The sequence below is a fragment of the Ursus americanus genome, chromosome 15 (genome assembly GCF_024610735.1).
Source record: "Ursus americanus isolate L20-20 chromosome 15, mUrsAme1.1.p, whole genome shotgun sequence".
Classification (NCBI taxonomy): Eukaryota; Metazoa; Chordata; class Mammalia; order Carnivora; family Ursidae; genus Ursus; species Ursus americanus.
In genome coordinates, this window is record NC_142141.1 from 39,025,911 (window position 1) to 39,043,544 (window position 17,634).

At 45.6% G+C, this 17,634-nt stretch overlaps 1 protein-coding gene across 3 annotated transcripts in view; it reads left to right on the forward strand.

Moving 5' to 3' along the window:
- Positions 1 to 1,818: 1,818 nt before the first annotated feature.
- Positions 1,819 to 17,634, forward strand: part of SLC45A2 (solute carrier family 45 member 2) — a 30,589-nt gene continuing 14,773 nt past the window's right edge. For 2 of the 3 annotated variants that reach the window (XM_045787417.2, XM_087867758.1), the window contains exons 1-2: positions 1,819 to 2,218; positions 4,063 to 4,239. In XM_045787417.2, the coding sequence (XP_045643373.2) occupies positions 1,834 to 2,218; positions 4,063 to 4,239 (562 nt within the window). In that variant the 5' untranslated portion in view covers positions 1,819 to 1,833. The remainder of the gene's footprint in view (positions 2,219 to 4,062; positions 4,240 to 17,634) is intronic. The other variant, XM_087867759.1, reaches the window with a different exon arrangement.

Consider the following 17,634-nt stretch of genomic DNA (forward strand, 5'->3'; position numbering starts at 1 on the left):
CTATCATCAGGGAAATACAAATCAAAACCACAATGAGTTAATCACCTATGGCTGTCAGAACGACTAAAATAAAAAACAGAAGAAAAAACAAATGTTGGCAAGTATGTGGAGAAAAAGGAATCCTCCGCTATTGGTGGGAATGCAGGCTGGTGCAGCCACTGGGGGAAACAGTATGGAGTTTACTCAAAAAATTAAAAATAAAATTACGTTACGATCCAGGAATTACACTACTGGGTATTTGCCCAAAGAAAACAAAAAACACTAATTTGAAAAGATACATGCATCCCTATGTTCCCTGCAGCAATATTTATAATAGCCAGGATAAGGAAGCAGCCCAACTGTCCACTGATAATGAACGGATAAGAAGATGTGGTATATATATATACAGTGGAGTATTACTCATAAAAAAAAGATGAACTCTTAACCATTTGTGACCACGTGGTTGGACCTAAAGAGTGTAATGCTAGGTGAAAAACTCAGAGAAAGACAAATGCCATGATTTCACTCACATATGGAATTTAAGAAACAAAGCAAAGAAAAAAGGAGACAAAAAAACACTCTTAAATACAGAGAACAAACTGGTGGTTGCCAGAGGGAAGGCAGGTGGGGGGATGGGTGAAATATCAATCAATCAATCAGTCAGGAAATGTAATACAGAGAATTACACTCGTGATAAAAGAGCTGAGAAGCCCAGGGGACAGTGAGGCAGGCAATCCGGATATGAGCCACAACAGGAAAGCCAGGGCCACTCCTATGGCTGCAGGGGATGATGGGAAAGGCAGTGTTACCAGGACCCAGAAGTTAAGGTTGCCTGGTGGAGGCTGGACCCGCTGTGGAGATGCAGGCACTGCCACGGACAGCTCAGGAAGGAGAAAGAGAGGGAGGAAAATAACATGAGTTCCCTCCTGCTCCCAGTCTTCCCACCAGTGCCTTCCATTGGCCCAATCTACCTAAAAGCCAGAGAGCAAGGGAACCTGGGAAACGTAGTGTCTTATGATATAGAACATGTGAGGAGGAGCCCGGAATGGACCTGAGCAAACGGCCAGTTGACTGACACTACAAAGTGTGGTGTATACACTTTATTCACTCAATAATTCCTTTAGCAAATATTTATTGAGGACCTACTAGGTGTCAGGGATCATGCGAGATGCTGGGGATACCATAATGACCGAAATAAACCTGATCACTGCTCTTAAAGGGATCAAAGACTAACATAGGAGAAATAGAATAAACACAGAGCCGTCCAATGATAAAGGGTATTAAGTGCAATGAAGGGAAGGATCACAGTGCTATGAGCCAGCTAGAGATTGGAGAAAGGATGCAACCTCCCATGGTTTGAAGTCTAATCAACTGGCTCTTGAGGTGCGTGTGTAAAAATTTGTGTTCCGGAAAACAGAATATTTGTATCCAGAAAAAGGTTAGAAGGAGATATGGATGCATTCATATTTTGACTTAACACCTGCCTCATACAGCTGGATTGTCTCAAAGCTGTTATGTGATTGTGTGTAATAGAGTGTGTTTATATGTGTGTGTGTGGCAGAGACAGAGAGGGAGAAAGAGAACAGTGCAAAGAAAGATTCCTCTGGACCAACCTTCTAAGGAGCCAGAGGGCTCGCAGCCGCTAATCTCCTTCATGCTTCCCTGACCCCACCCCCTTCCCTCTCATCATAACTTGTGATCTTAGAGGCATGAAAGAATTCGAGCCCCTCCCCCAGCTCGACCATCTCTGTTGGCTGCTCGGCCAGGCTCCATGTCAAATCCAGCTTGGGCCAGAACCCTGAGGGCCCCCCCGGAAGGTGGTGGGCTTGCAGGCAGGTTCCTCACCCTGTGGCCATGGGAGGCAACGTTGGGCAGCTCGGCACTCATACCTGTAAGTCCCTAGCTGAGGATGACCCCTCTGACCCTGTGGAGCCACCCAGAAGGCCCACGGGCAATCTCATCATGCACAGCATGGCCATGCTTGGCCGGGAGTTCTGCTACGCGGTGGAGGCGGCGTACGTGACCCCGGTCCTGCTGAGTGTGGGGCTGCCCAGGAGTCTGTACAGCACGGTGTGGCTCCTCAGCCCCATCCTGGGGTTCCTGCTGCAACCCGTGGTCGGACTAGCCAGCGACCACTGCCGGGCCAGGTGGGGCCGGCGGAGACCCTACATCCTCACCCTGGGCATCTTGATGCTCTTGGGCATGGCTTTGTACCTCAACGGGGACGCTGTCGTGTCAGGTCAGTGGACTGCACAGGGGGGCAGGCAGGGGGACCGGGGCACATTATGCAACTCCATGGGAGGAGGATGCAGGTTTCTTTACGGGACGCTTACTTGGAAATTGATTAGAGCTGATTCTCTGTCCTAGGTTACAGTGAACTTCCACCTTGGGACAACCCAAATTCTGTGGTTGGGAGCTTTTACTTTCAGAAGCTTCAGGATGCATTGCTGTTGTTGTTTTATTGTTGTGAGGATTTAAACATAGGAATAGTTATCTCTTTTCTCCAATGAAATATTGTTGCTTGTTTATCAATTGCAGTGCTCTTTGAGCTTAGGCTTTAGTTAATACTTTGGTCAAATGAATCATCTGCCAAATGACCCCATGAATACTTACAATAAATTACCTACATGTCTAAGTAAGATCTAATTCTGTTCATAGCTTTACAGAGAGTCTTTTAACGGGTGCAGGGCATCAGCCTGTCCGCTCAAGGGGTCATATTTGCACTGCAAGTTCTGGACAAAAACAAACCTGATGGTGATCGCTTTTTCTTGACATTAATCGGCCACCAATCAATCAGTAACCGGTGGTGGTACATAAAAAGTTTCATTGATAAAAGAATTGTTAAACTTAAAAATAGCACATATTTCTGGACCATTAACTCACAGGCTAGCAGAATGGATGATAATGAGGCAGGATAATCTGCTATCATGTGTCTATATTTAAAAGAGGGCATCAACACACAAATGTAGGTTATTTCTGCGAAATATTCACAGAACCCCCTGAGAAGAATAGTTGCCTCTGGGGGAGGGGGGGGGAACTACTGAAGGACTTTGGAAGTAAAAAGTGGAGTGTAGGCTTGTGTTTCACTTATTTTTATACTGTAATCTTTTAAAAAATGTGCATATATTACACATTATTTTTAAGTGAAACTGAAAGCAAGGGAAAAAATTCTTGTTTCTCTAATAGGAGAGTGAGCGAAGGAATTCTGGGATGTCCACAGAGTGAAGAGTACTCAGCTGTTAACGGTGCAGCTGCTCTCCATTCATTGAAATGCAAAGATATGAGGAGAGTTGGTTATAGATGAGTGTGTCCAACCTGATCCCATTAGTCAGTGCTCCTCCAAGCGTGGTCCTCAGACCCAGGGCATCAGCATCCCCGGGGCTGTTAGAGATGCAAATGCCCAACCCCACCTCAGACCTACCAGAGAGTCACGGGAGAATCATGGAGACTCACGGGAGACAGAGCCCCAAAAAATCTGTTTCAACAAGTTGTCCAAGGGATGATTATGGGTGCTGAGGTTTGAGAAGCAGTGCATTAGGGCACAGGTATGCACCTGTTTCTGTAGGTGTGTGAGTACATAAAGGGATATCTGAAGGATGACCATCAGTGGGGGCTGGGATGAAGCATTTCCCCCATGTTTTCTACATTATTGAAATGGTTTACAATAAGCATGTATGATTTTTTTAAACAACTGTTTTAAATGAGATTTGATATGAAATTTATACAACTCAGTGCCTTTTAGCATATCCCAAGGTAGTGCAACCATCGCCACTATCTAATTCCACCATATTTTATCACCCCAAAAGAAACCGAGGAACCATTAGCAGTCACCCCCCATTCCCTCCTCCCCAGCAGGCCTAAGCAACCCTTCAGTCTACTTTCTGTCTCTTTAGCTCTACCTTTTCTGGCATTCATGTGTGTGATTTTTAAAACCTGAAAAAATAACAAAGCCATTTTTATTTGGAAAAGCAAAGCAAAATGAAAGTGAAGGGAGAAATTTAATGACAGGACATTTTGGTGGAAATAAAAATGCAAATCATTCTAAAGCAGGATTTAGGTGATGTGTATTTATTTCTGTTTTAGCTTTGATTGCTGATCCAAGGAGGAAGCGGATTTGGGCCATAACCATCACCATGATAGGTGTAGTCACCTTTGACTTTGCTGCTGACTTCATTGATGGGCCCATTAAAGCCTACTTATTTGATGTCTGCTCCCATGAGGATAAGGAGAGGGGCCTCCACTACCATGCCCTCTTCACAGGTAGGGAATATTCCAGAAAGTCTCTCCTTAAGCTCCCCAGAACAGGGAGGCACTTCCACTGAAGCCATCTAGTGTCTATACACGTCAGAATTTTTGAATGAATGGATCTGTTGATGGAATGTTCCCATCACGCGGGCTCTTTCAGCGCATTTCTCTGAACAAATCAGCTTGTGACTGGGCTCTGGAGGTTTTGCAAAGGAAGTTTGCATAAGAGCCATGTGTGGAGACATTTACAACTGCAATGAAAAGGGGCCCTTGTGCACTTTGCTTTTTCTTCTTCTTTTTTTAAAATCAGTAATGTAGCATCAGCATTACTTAGGAGCTTGTTAAAAATGCAGCTTCCTGGGCCTCTCCTCCAGTTATTTTGATTCAATGGTTTTGAGACGGGGCCCAGAAGTCTGCATTTTAATAAGTACCCTGGATGATTCTGTCTTTATGGCCCAGCCAATATATGTATTTTATGTTTTGATATGTTCTGTCTCTGTTCACAGCCAGGTAGGTCCCATGAGAAGCAGGATCTTGAGTTCTGCTCAGTTTCTGTTTCCACAGCCAAGAGCAGTGCCTGCACATGGCAGCTTTGGGGTCAATGTTGGTCGTTTGTGCCAACATGTGAATGGTGAACCGGGAAGAAGGGGGCTGCCCAGCCAAGAGAGTAGTTCTTCCTCGCTTTAGGGAAGATGGAGGAGCAGGGGTCCCGCCCACCTGTCAGTGCCCCCTGCCCACCCTGTCTGCACCTAGAGGGTCTCAGAATAGAGATTCGACCTGCATTCTTCTAACTTAAATCCCTTCTCCTTTATCATCACTTGCTAAGATTAATTACAACAATGGGAGAGTTTTTGGCTCTTGAACCTGACACATTGAGAGTTTTATTGCTCTAAAGTACTCGGGGCTATGTGGCCACCCTTTCCCAGCTCACGTCAGTGTCAGTCCTGACCAGGTGGACTCTCCTTTGTTGCCCCTGATATGAGAAGATTGAATTTGGTATTTGGGGAACTTTTCAAAGGCTAACACATGGTAGTATTTCTATGAGTCTGAGAAAATATCTTAAGGTTATCTGTTGATATTAGTGTACGGTGGTCTCAGCAAACATGGTGTAATTTTCATGTTACGTTGGTTCAGGCTCTCACTACATCTTGTCTGAGCTTTAGGACTCTGCCCTTTACTGTCTCTCCAGTCTCTGATCTCTTCCTATTTCAATTGAATCAACACACAATTGAATCAATTCAGTCACCTGCAGGGGCTCCGCATTTGCCTACTGGTTAAAGAACAAATTCCTAAACAGGATTCAAGACTCCCCATAATCTGTTCCCATCCTACTCTTCAAGCTTTACTTCCCATTACTCCCCCACATTTTCTGTGCTCTGAGCAATTTCCCAACATGTTCCTAGGGGCAGAGGCCAGGTCTGTTTACTCACTGCATCTCTTACACCTTCAGCACAGCCTGGCATATCAAATGTGCTCAAGATAAGATTAACGGAAAAAACAAAGGAGCCTGCTTTTTTCTGTTCCAACTTTGAAATTCCCTTTCCCCTTTCTCCCTTTGGAAATCAAAGTTGCTTGGAAACTTTCCACCCACTTCCTGGGGAGAAGACCCCTTATCTTCTAAATTGCAGGCAAACACCTTGGTCAGGGACTCTACCCATAAAGTGATCAAAGCAAAAGTTTTTCAAGTAGATGAACATGGAGGCAGGGACAAGGTGGGTAACTCCAGCAGGAAGAATGGTGGAGGCCACAGTTCATCTCTGACACATCCTGAATTTCATTGCCCTTGGGACCTGTGTCATCTGCTTGGGCTTCCATAACAGAATACCACGGACTGGGTGCTTCAACAACAGAAATTATGTTCTCACACTTTTGAAGGCTGGAAGTCCAAGATCAGGGTGACTGCAGGGTTGGTTTCTGGTGAGACTGCACTTCTTGGTCTTTACCTGGCCATCTCCTCCCTCTGACCTCACATGGTCTTTCCTCAGTACACACATTCCTGGTGACTCTTCCCCCACTTATAAAGACACCAGTCCTGGGCGTCTGGGTGACTCAGTTGATTAAGCGTCTGCCTTTGGCTCAGGTCATGATCCTGGGGTCCTGGGATTGAGCCCCGCATCAGGCTCCCTGCTCAGTGGGGAGTCTGCTTCTTCCTCTGCCTCTGCCCCTGCTTGTGTGTTCTTTCTCTCTCTCAAATAAATAAATAAAATTTTAAAAAAAGAAAAAACACAAACACAGTCCTAAGGTTAGGGCCCCACCCCTATGACCTCATTTAACCTTAATCACCTCCCTAAAGGCCTAATCTCCGAATGTAGTCACATGGAGCTTCAGCATATGACTCTCCCTCTCTTTTTTTAAGATTGTATTCATTTATTTGCCAGAGAGAGAGGGAGAGAGAGAGCACAAGCAGGGGGAGCGGCAGGCAGAGGGAGAAGCAGGCTCCCTGCTGAGCAAGGAGCCTGATTCTGGACTTGAGCCCAGGACCCTGGGATCATGACCTGAGCCAAAGGCAGCGGCTTAACCGACTGAGTCACCCAGGCGCCCCTCAACATATGTCTCTTAAAGAAAGCAAAACTTTCCTAGAACTCCCACAGACTTCTTGTTTCTCATTGGGCAGAATTAGGCCATGTGAGCACCCAGGGGCCTAGGAGGTTGGAAAAGTGAGGGTTTGGGGGAGGGTGGGAGAGGCAAATCCCTAAACCAAATTTTAGTACTGTTAGCCAGGAGGAAGGGGTAATCATTACGGAATAGGCCAAAAGCTGATAGCTATCACATGGAATACAAACACAATTGGGCGGTAACCTAATGAGAACAATTACAGGCCAAGTCTACTGCTAGAAAGAACTTTCATAACCCAATCTATTAGTGAATAATTGAGAGGTAATTGTTTTTAAAAATTATACTCCATTTCTCAAAGTTACCTGGCCACACTTATTATAGGGCTGTTCACAGCCTCCCCTGTATTCTTTTTTTTTTTTTTTTAAGATCTTATTTATTTATGTGACAGAGAGACAGCCAGGGAGAGAGGGAACACAAGCAGGGGGAGTGGGAGAGGAAGAAGCAGGCTCCCAGCAGAGGAGCCTGATGTGGGGCTCGATCCCGGAACGCCAGGATCACGCCCCGAGCCGAAGGCAGACGCTTAACCGCTGTGCCACCCAGGCACCCCACAGCCTCCCCTGTATTCTAATTCAATGTGTATTTATCTTTCTCTTTTACAAGATTTTATAAACTACAGGATTTGTAAAAACATGAGGTTTTACTTCCCCATGGCTTCTGACCCATCACCTTGTTGACAGCAGGTCCTTAGAAATGTTGGTTGCATAAAAGGAGACTCTTGGTTTCATAATCCTGCTTATATTTCCTGCAGTTTTACATCAGGTTGATGGCAAATTGCATCAATCAGTTGAAAATGCTCATTTAGTTACCTTACTTTGTCTCATGACCGACACTGAGCCTTGAACCCCAGCCAACTGTCTCCGGTTACAGGGGACCCCTGAGGGTGTGTGGATGGCTCATAGCAAGTTTTTTTTTTTTTCTATTAGAAAAAAAAGAAAACATCTTCCTCTTCTAAAACAGTAGTCAAAAAAACAAACCAAACCAAAACAGTACAGTGAAGTCTCACCTTGTTTAAAGCTTAGATTCTAAAGTCCCTGCTCAAGTGATAATCATAGAGTCTGTATTATTCACAAAGATCTCTCAGATCACACATGAAATACAGCATGCCTTGTTTTGTGTGCACAGACCTGCCTAGTGATGGATACATATAAATATATGTGCAGAAACATCTCCTCTTTAATGTTTGCTGCTGGACGTGGGCTCAATGAATGGGAGAGAAGATGGGGTCACCTGTATTATTTAAAATGTTAATCTCTCTCTCTCTCATTCTCTCTCTCCCCTTCTTTTCAAAGTGTGAATAGTTGAACTCTGTCCAGTTAAACATGGATGTGTGACCCGCCATAGTGTCCTTGCTCTGAATGGAAGATCACATTGAAAAATGGAGTGAAAAATAAGAAACAATGCATTATCATACTGCTCTGGCTTTGCATACAGGCCAGACCTCCTGAATTTACATGAACTTGGCAAGGAGATGTCTATAGCATTCTGCTTGAATCAAGAATTTTATGATAAAGTCATGTTCCATGTCAGAGCCTGATGTAGTTTTGGAATGTAGGTGAGGTTTGGTGGGGTGAGGTCTGGAGCCGACAACCAAGAAAGAATTCTTGAGACGTCTTTGGTGCAAAATGGTTTTCTTAAAGTGTGGGGCCAGGACCCATGGGCAGAAAGAGCTGCTGCCCTGGGGGTTGTGAGGGGTGGCTGATTATATACTTGGGAGTTGGGGTAAGGAAAAAGGGAGGTTTTCAAAAGAACTTTCATATGCTAAAGAGGACATACAGGATACTGGAGGCCTTTGCCTTTGTCAAGTTAAGGTGGTTTTTCCCTCCAGTAAGGCCTTAAGATGAAGGCAGTTCGGAGCTTCCTGGACGAATGTCACACAAATCCCACCCAGGAGTGGGGGTGGGGGGCTGCAGGGGTCAGCTTGTGACTGTCCTTAGCTAGCCTTCTGCCCGCTCCTCAAGCCCATTTTGATTTTCATCATCAGCAAGACATTGTTCACCCAAGGAATCCAGTCATCTGAGTAAATTGAAATTCTTCTTATTTATTTCAGAGCTATTTATTTCATTTTAGTCCAGGCGCAACAATTCCAAATGCTTTGCAAATAAGTGTCAAAGGGTTTGTTGCCAAAATATTTCCCAGCATGTTTCTGACTTTTCTTTTTTTTAAAGAAAAGACTCCACTGGTTCCCAGGGGGCATTTCTGTCCCCAGGCTTCTTCAGTCTCTTACATTCAAGGGTGACTAACGCCATCCTCCCACCATCCCTGACACATGGGACGGATTTGGTGGGCCCACCCTTGTCCTGCTGCCCCATGCCTTCACCTGTGGGTGCATCTGGCCTGTGGAACCCACACTCACTAGTAGGGAATTCCTTCTTTGTGTCAGAATGCTTCCAACCGAGCGTGTATCTGCTCCTCTGAACCCACCACCTTACTACCTTTAGCAGTTGGCTCGACCCTGCAGTGGGTGGTCAGAATGAGGCATGATGGGAAAAGTTGTCCTGGTTCAAGTCCTGGCCCCTCTTCTTAACTGCTGAGTGGTTTTAGTATTTCTGAACCCTTGTTTCCTCACAAGATTGTGAATCTTTACACAATGTTAGTTTTTGTTCTGTTTTGTTTTTAAAGAATTTACCTATTTGACAGAACAAGAAAGCATAAGCAGGGGGAGCAGCAGATGGAGAGAGAGAAGCAGGTTCCCCACTGAGCAGGGAGGCCATTGTGGGGCTTGATCCCAGGCCCCGGGGATCATGACCTGAGCCAAAGCCAGATGCTTAACTGACTGAGCCCCCCAGGCACCCACAATGTTAATTAATATCCTGCCAAATGCCCAGAGCGAGAGATTGTTTAAAAGGATCAGACACCAAATGTCTATATTTAGTTCATTTCCTCTGTTCCCACCGGGCTTATAAAACCCATCAAAGTTTTATTTGTGGTAACTCCGAGAGAACTTGCCCCATGTCCAGGGATGGGTAACTTGTGGAGCACAACCTCTTTTAACTTTTCTGGTTTTTTAATATCCCAAAGTATGCATACAAATGCTCAGGTTACAAATGATCGGATTGGAAATCATTAAGGACTAAGGGAAGAGTCTTAAAAATGAAGTGTAGGCTTGGGCTCCTGTGAGCAAACCTTTCATGCAAGTGGAAAATCTGCTGTGTTTCGTGGTCGAGTCTGTTTGAACGCTTTCTCCTTCATGAGTAATTACCCATGAGTGGTTTTCTCGGGTCAGCTGGGCTCCCTTTGAAGTTTCCGTCCCTGGTGAACTTTCACATCTCCTCAGTCCCTTAGCTCAGAAGGGATGTGGCCAGAGCATTAGCCAAGGACACAGGAATGTCAGCTTTGGGGGCAACACGGGTGACTTAGAGCAAAACAATTCATGTTTCCAAATTGCCATTTTTTTCCGTTCAAGCGTGAGCAACACACCTCTCCAAGATCTCAAAGGCAGATTACAGAAGGAAACACTTGAGGGGATTTTTCCCTGGCTCTGTCCTCTGCTTGAAAGCCCTTCCCCTAGATACCAAATCGCCTTGGTTTGGTTCCTCACTTTGGTACACTCTGGGGTCATGTAGCCCCTCCCCTGTGACGTGTTTATCATTATCTGACTATATCATTGATTTGTTTATTGCTTATTTTCTGCCTCTCTAACCAACATATAAGCTTCCCGAGGGCAGCAGGAACATTGGCTTTCCTATTCGTTGCTGTAGCACCGGTACTTAGAATAGTTCCTGGAATATGCTGAAGAAATACTGGCCGAACAAATATTCTATTCTAGCCTCCCCGCTGTACCTCCGAGGACGCTGTGCTACTGAGAGGTGAAGTGACTAGCCCAAGGTCACACAGCTGGGTAGCAGTAGGCTAGACTAGGGGCAAAACCCCACCAACCTACCAATCAACTAGCCAGCCAGCAGCCAGCCAAAACATGGTTCATACTTTTTGTCCAGATTCCCCTAAAACCTGAGCCCCAGAGAAAGTTCGTTCACAGAATTTATTTGGGAGAGGATTCTGGAGAGTGAGGGTGAGGGAATGGTGGAGTAGAGCAGACCAGCTGATGCAGGAAGCATTGCCGAGTTGGCCTTTGCTCTAGGTGACCGACCTCCATCTCACCAGGACCTTCTGAGAAGGAGCCTAAGGAAGTTTCTATTCGAGGGGATCACCAAGGGGGATTAATCCATTGGCTCCGGTCTCCACTGGCCAAGGGTAGTCCCATGGGTGTTAACCTTACTTGTGTGAGTGCTGAACCCATCCTGAGCTTGGGTTCCCGCAGGCAGGGCACTGTCCAGACGCACCGACCGAAGGCGGCCACAACTGGCTTAGAATTGGCCCCAGCAGCAGCTGTTCGGGAAGCGGGTGGAGCCCGGAGCGGACCTGTTAAGTCAAACAAGGGCTGTCGCAGTCGGTTCGTGACTTCCAGGCCTGAGCCTTTTCTCTCTAGTATAGCCGCTTCATGCTTCTCCGTCCCCACTGGAAGAGTTAAAGCATTTTGCAAAGTGCTCAACGATTAACCTTACAGTGGACTGAGCTCTTGTAATGCAGAGCTAAAATATGAATTCTGCAGCGTTCAAGAAAACTCAGGGCAATCACAAATGGCTCCAGATCCAGGCCCACTAATTACCTGACCTTGCAGTCATTTCTAATCCTTAAGAAAAGGAATAAGCGTCAGGTTTTATGTGTTGTGCCAGGAAATGAGAAGTTTCAGGAATCTGATCTGAACTAGGGTAGCAATAGTTATTATGCATTATGTTCAAATCGAGAAACTTGCTTTTGGGAAACTGGTGAGCTGATTAAGGTGAATTCTTTTATGTGAACCATGACTGCATTAGACATACTGGCTCATGGTAGCAGGTTTCAGCGGGAACACAGATTGCAGATTCCGTGCGTTCGACCTCCGGCAAACATGCTATTCCAGCTCTCTGCATTTATTTGTTTAATGATGGGGAAGAATAGGATTTTGGCATGGCTCTACTGCAATGTTTTTGTCTACAGCATAGCTAATGCTCAGTACTGCAAAGCGTTGGATACGTCTTTATGTCTGAAATGGGTGTGAATCCCAGACCCCAAAATTAAATTAGATTGATCGCTCTTGTGTTGAGCCTCATTGCCACAGGATGGTGAAAATTTAGTCTCGGTTTAGAATGTTCTCCCATCGCTTTCCCCAAGGTGGCTTCTAAGTTGTGGGGACTCAAGCGCAAGGGTTTGGGGCAGAGAGTTCCTGGGTTTTGGTGTCATCTGTTTGTGCTGGCATTTACTGAGATGTCCACTGTCCCACTGCACTTGGCGCTCAGGCCAAAGCGGTCACCATTGAGTTCTCTCTTATTCTCATCTGTGAGGCCCCTGTGGAACCAAAGGCTTCTCAGCTCCCTCCCTGCCCTTCTGCTCCTCCCTCCCCACACCAAAGTGAGCAGAACTCTGGGAGCTGCAAACTATCTGTGCCTTTTGCTTTCTTTGTCTCTAAGATAGAGATAAAATAGAGTTGACCAATTATTCATGGGTTTGTATTTGCAAATTCAATCAGTAAAATTTCTGTGTAACACCCAGAGCAATACAGGTAGCTCATTTTCAGTCATGTGCAAACAAGCACGGCGTGTAGAGGGGCAATTGGAGTCACCCAAGGCCTCATTCCCGGTTGAGGTAGGTCAAGCTGACCTCTGACTTCCTGTTTGGTTCTCATATTGTAAACAAGTGGTGTATTTAGTGCCAAATCATTTGCATTTTTGTCTTTTTTATGTGTGTGTGACTTCCGTGTTTAAAATGGTCCCAAAGGTAGCCCTGAGGTGCTGTGTGGGGTTCAAAGGGGCTAGAACATTGTGATGTGCCTTGTGGAGAAAATACGTTAGGTTTGTTCGGGCATGAGTTACTGCGCTGTTGCCCAAGGGCTCAATGCTATGAAGCAACGATACGGATTAAGTATCTTTAAATGGAAACACACATAGAAGCACTGTGTTGATCAGTTGATGAAAAGGTTCATAGTAACTTAGCTCCGTATTTCCCCTCAGAATAGTAGTTTCCCCTACTCACTAATCAGTGCTTGGGGTGACTTTTGAGAACACAACTGCCACTAATCATGGGAATCTACCGCAGTGCCCTCCTCCAAGTGCTGCTGCGAGGGTTGGGTGAGTCCATCTAGGTCAAGCACTTAGAACAGAGCCCGACACAGCGTCAGCCCATCCGTCTAGACCCACCGCAAGCCATTTCTTCCTCGACGTCTTATTGCCTCCCTGGGGTCTGCCCAGGAGATGAGCCATTGGCCTTCTATTTTGGGATCTCCCCCAAGCCATTTGGGGGTGGTTCTGCTCCCCATCTCCCATCCTCCCAGACCAGCTAGGCCCTAAAAGCAGGATCAGAACCCCACTGCCTCAGGGATTCATCAGTACACGTGCACCAGTCGCGAATGCCTTGCTCTTAAATCACATTTTCTACTGAATCTTCCCTCTGTGCCTTTGGAACCTAAGGGCTTTTGAAACTCCAAAGCAAGAAGACACATTCTTGTTTCTCTGCTTTCTGCTTTCATGTCCTTCCCCTAAAGCAACAAGTTATCCTGGCTCAGCTTGAATATGAAGGAAGGGCCCAGAGGGACAAGGACATAAGGAAATATCACAGGACCACAGGTAGTGGTGGGGGGATGGAATCAATGGCCAACACTTTAGATATATTATCTCACCATCTTTTAGGAGACGGCTTGCCTTGTAAATCTGAAGAAATGTCCAGCTACTCGTGTTTTCTCCTTTGACCAGAGTATACATGTCTTCTTGATTGATGTTCCTTTACTCACAGCCTCCAAGGGGACAGGCCATGTCTGTCTTGATCGTTGCTATGCCCCCAGTGCCTAGCACAGTTCTTGGACAGTGGCGCTCCATCAGTTTGTGTTGATAACTGGGTCCAAGGGCATGGACACACACACACACACAGTAGCCAGTACTTATTTGTTAACTCTCCAGGATTGGTGTGTATATGTTGGGGGAAGAAGGAACCATATACCTAATTGCACACTTTCCTTGCTATTTTCTTAGCGTATGGAATACAGTCAGAATCACTGTCTCATGAACTCCATAGGAATTTGGGGGATTTTTAGTCCGATCTCTTATTGAAGTGAAGTCACTGACAGCACACAGTTAACTCTCTTGACTCGAGCTCTTTTGCCATCAGAATGTGGATTGTTAAGCCACACACCTGAAGCAGAGGGGAAATTACAGGTACATCGTAGACTCAAAGATTGACATAGAATGACTCTTTAGATTCCTTGGTCTTGAAACTGCCCCCCCCCCATTACCCGTTTTACCTATTATAGTTACAGGCTAAAGAAAAATAACCCTATTTCTGTATGCTTGGACTTCTTCCAGGACGAGCCTTGTTCAAGTTGTATCATAAGCTATGAAATATAACATCTGTCTGTCAAGCCATCATTCTTCTGAGGTTGGCTGTGGTCTGAGTGTGCCAACATGGCTTGGTTCTGCGAAGGAGCCAGCTCAATCACTCGTGGGCTCTTCTTTGGAAAGTCTGTAAAGGCTCCTTGGCTGACATTAGGAAATGTCCTGTAGATGTTCCTGCTTATGGTTTGGGTTTGGCTAATAACCTGGTGATTAATCCCAGAGGTCCCAGTGAGACTTGATGTTGGCAGAGAGATAAACGCAGTCTGGATGTAGATGTGGGAGTCTGTACTGGCCCTTGTTGCAGCTGAGATGACTTGGCTTTGTCTTGGAGACTAGCTTCGAAGAGAAAATCCTTAGCTTAAGCAGAGGCAGCAGAGAGGAAAGCGTTCAGTGAATCCCTACAGCCCTCTGCTGGCCTTTATCATATCCAGAGTTTTAATATGGTAGCTGTGGAATAATTACCCCAACGGCCCACTATTCCTTCAGGGCATGTTTTGTTGTAACGTTTAGCTACATCCTGCAGTAGCTTGGGGACAAACGAAAGAGTTTTGCCTGTTTTGTTTTTTTCCCCCTCGCTAAGAGAAGAGAGGATTGGAAATTCTCTAAATTACTTGAAGCAGGTGTCAAAATTTTGCTCAACTAATTAATGAGGGAACTGACAGGGAAGACATAAAGAACAGCTCCCCCAAGTTCTTGCAGGGTGTGTGTGTGTGTGTGTGTGTGTGTGTGTGTGTGTGTGTGTGTGATTAGCCAAACAAAAAGTGTTAGGTTAGATATAAATCTGATTAACTTTCTACAGGGCAGTAGAACTATAACTCCTCTGTAATATTTTCGGGGTAATTCCTCTGTTAGGCTCCAAAAACATAATCAGATCACAGAATCCTAGTAATGTCTGCAAATTAACCTCAATTTTACACAACTGCACATCATTGTATGTTGTCAGTTTTGCGTCATTGGTCAAATATCCTCTGACAACAAAGTCCTGTTCCCTGAGAATGTCAGATAGCAGTGAAACAGGTGTGATTAGAAACTGCTCTCTTGGGCGCCTGGGTGGCTCAGTCAGTCAAATGTCTGCCTTCAACTCAGGTCACAATCCCAGCGTCCTGGAATCAAGCCCCATGTTGTCTTTCTGCTATCCTACGTCTCCCTCTCTCTCTGCCGGCAGTTCCCCCTGCTTGTGCTCTCTCTCTGACAAATAAATAAATAAAATCTTTAAAAAAAGAAAAGAAACTGCTCTCCTAACTAGCTCCTCAGAGTGGTGCTTGGACTGGCAGCACTGGTGTCACAGGGGAGCTTGGAAAGAATGCGGAATCTCAGGCAAGACCCTGGATCTTTAAACTCAGAACCTATGCTAGAGATTCAGTGTTGTCCCGGGGGAGCAGGAGAAGGACAAGGAGAAGCAGGCTCCTCACTGAGCAGGGAGCCTGATGCGGGGCTTGATCCCAGGACCCTGAGATCATGACCTGAGTCAAAGGCAGACGCCTAACCGACTGAGCCACCCTCTATCATCAATTATTACAGTTTTGTTTTAAGTAGCTGTTACTCACCTGCTTCTCCCGCTTGGACCTGCCTTCTGGGGAGGAAGGGAAGGGGTGCTACATCTCATTTACATCTATATCTGCAGAAGCTAGGAGAGTCCTTCACACATATTTAGTGCTCAGCAGTATTTATTGAAGTTCACTAAGGAAGCAGACATAAAAGTAGACTAGGAAACCTTCCAATTGTAGGACTCGATCATTCTAGTCAATATTGAATAAGAATTCATCACTAGATTTATACCCATATATTTATATTCATAAAATAAAGCCACCATTCTATTGCACAGTGGAGGATTTACTTCACACAGAAATTTTTTAAATGGGCAGGGGTCTTCCGCACTACATTTCCTTTGCTCAGTGGAATGGTAACTGTGAAAGAGGCATAAATGACAGGAGAATTAAATGACAATATGACAACCTTTGATCTGGAAACAAATAGTTTCGATGGCAATAAATAGTTTCCAAAAAGGAATATGTAAGTTTTTCATAGGAATAGTTAAGGTCAGGGTTTCTCAGCTGGGGGCCATTTTGCCCCCATGGGACACCAGGCCATGTCCAGAGACATTTCCGGTTGTCAGGCTGGTGGAGAAGTTGTTACTGGCATCTGATGGGGAGAGGCCAGAAATGCTGTCAAATATCCTATAATGCACGGAACAGCCCCCTTCACAACAAAGAATTCTTTCGCCTATAATGTCAGTAGTGCCCAAATTGGGAAATCCTCATTTAGACAGACCCTCAAACAGTGCTGGGAATTTAGTACACCTTCATCGGCGGATTGCTTGGCTCCGCACATGACCTCTGACACCCTGGGCATCTCCATGAGAGAGAGAGTGAAGCATGAGAGACTACGGACTCTGAGAAACAAACTGAGGGCCTCAGAGGGGAGAGGGGTGGGGGAATGGGATAGGCTGGTGATGGGTAGTAAGGAGGGCACATATTGCATGGTGCACTGGGTGTTATACGCAACTAAGGAATCATCGAACTTTACATCAAAAACCAGGGATGTCCTGTATGGTGACTAACATAACATAATAAAAAAACATTAATAAAAAAAAAAGAAAAGAGAGTCGTCGTCTGATAGTGATCCTGAGGTACCGCCAGGCCCAGAACTGCTCTCTGAATCACAACGGAGTGCGGCCGGCTCAGGGGCCTCTCCTTCTCCTCAAAGCCTAGAACCCACCATCCAAGACGGGTCCCCAGATGCGTCATTTATCTGTTTATACATATGCCCATCACCCATACCTAGACCACATATTCCTGTTGGCAGAAGACGTGGTTTTAACTTCATTGCACCCATTTGCCACAGTCTCCCAGAATTCCATCTTCTAATGCTTTGGCACACAGGGCATGAATGGCACACAATGATGCTTTATTTTTGAAATTCATTGGTTAACAGTTAAACAATTAGTCATCTGTAAATATCCTCTGTAGTAAATTGCAACCAACCAGAATGCAGCGTGACTAGAATCGCCCATTCTTCCACCATTTGGGATAAATCAGGAGTCATGGCATTTGACATTCAGATTTGTGTTCTTGGGGTCAGGGTTGATGTTGGGTGTTTAGGGTTAGGGTTAGAGAATTTCTTAAGTTCCAGTTTCTTCCTTGATTCTCTGGCTTGTGAGGATATTGTCTTTATCTGGGAAATAAAATGGAGACTTCATTCACATAAGAAAAACCAAACCGAAGCCTTTCTGTGCGGGTAGATGTCTGTGTTTGGTAAGGCATGGTAGGAGGCTCGCATGTAGAGCTATCTGAGAGGGCGCTCAGCCTACATAAGTCTGTGGCGTAGGCAGGTGGTGTGTTTGGCCTCCATCTTCTTACTCCTCTGGGCACCTTCCCACCCCCAGGTGCGCCCCCACCCTGCGTTTTCAGAGCCACTTGACGCCCGCACCATC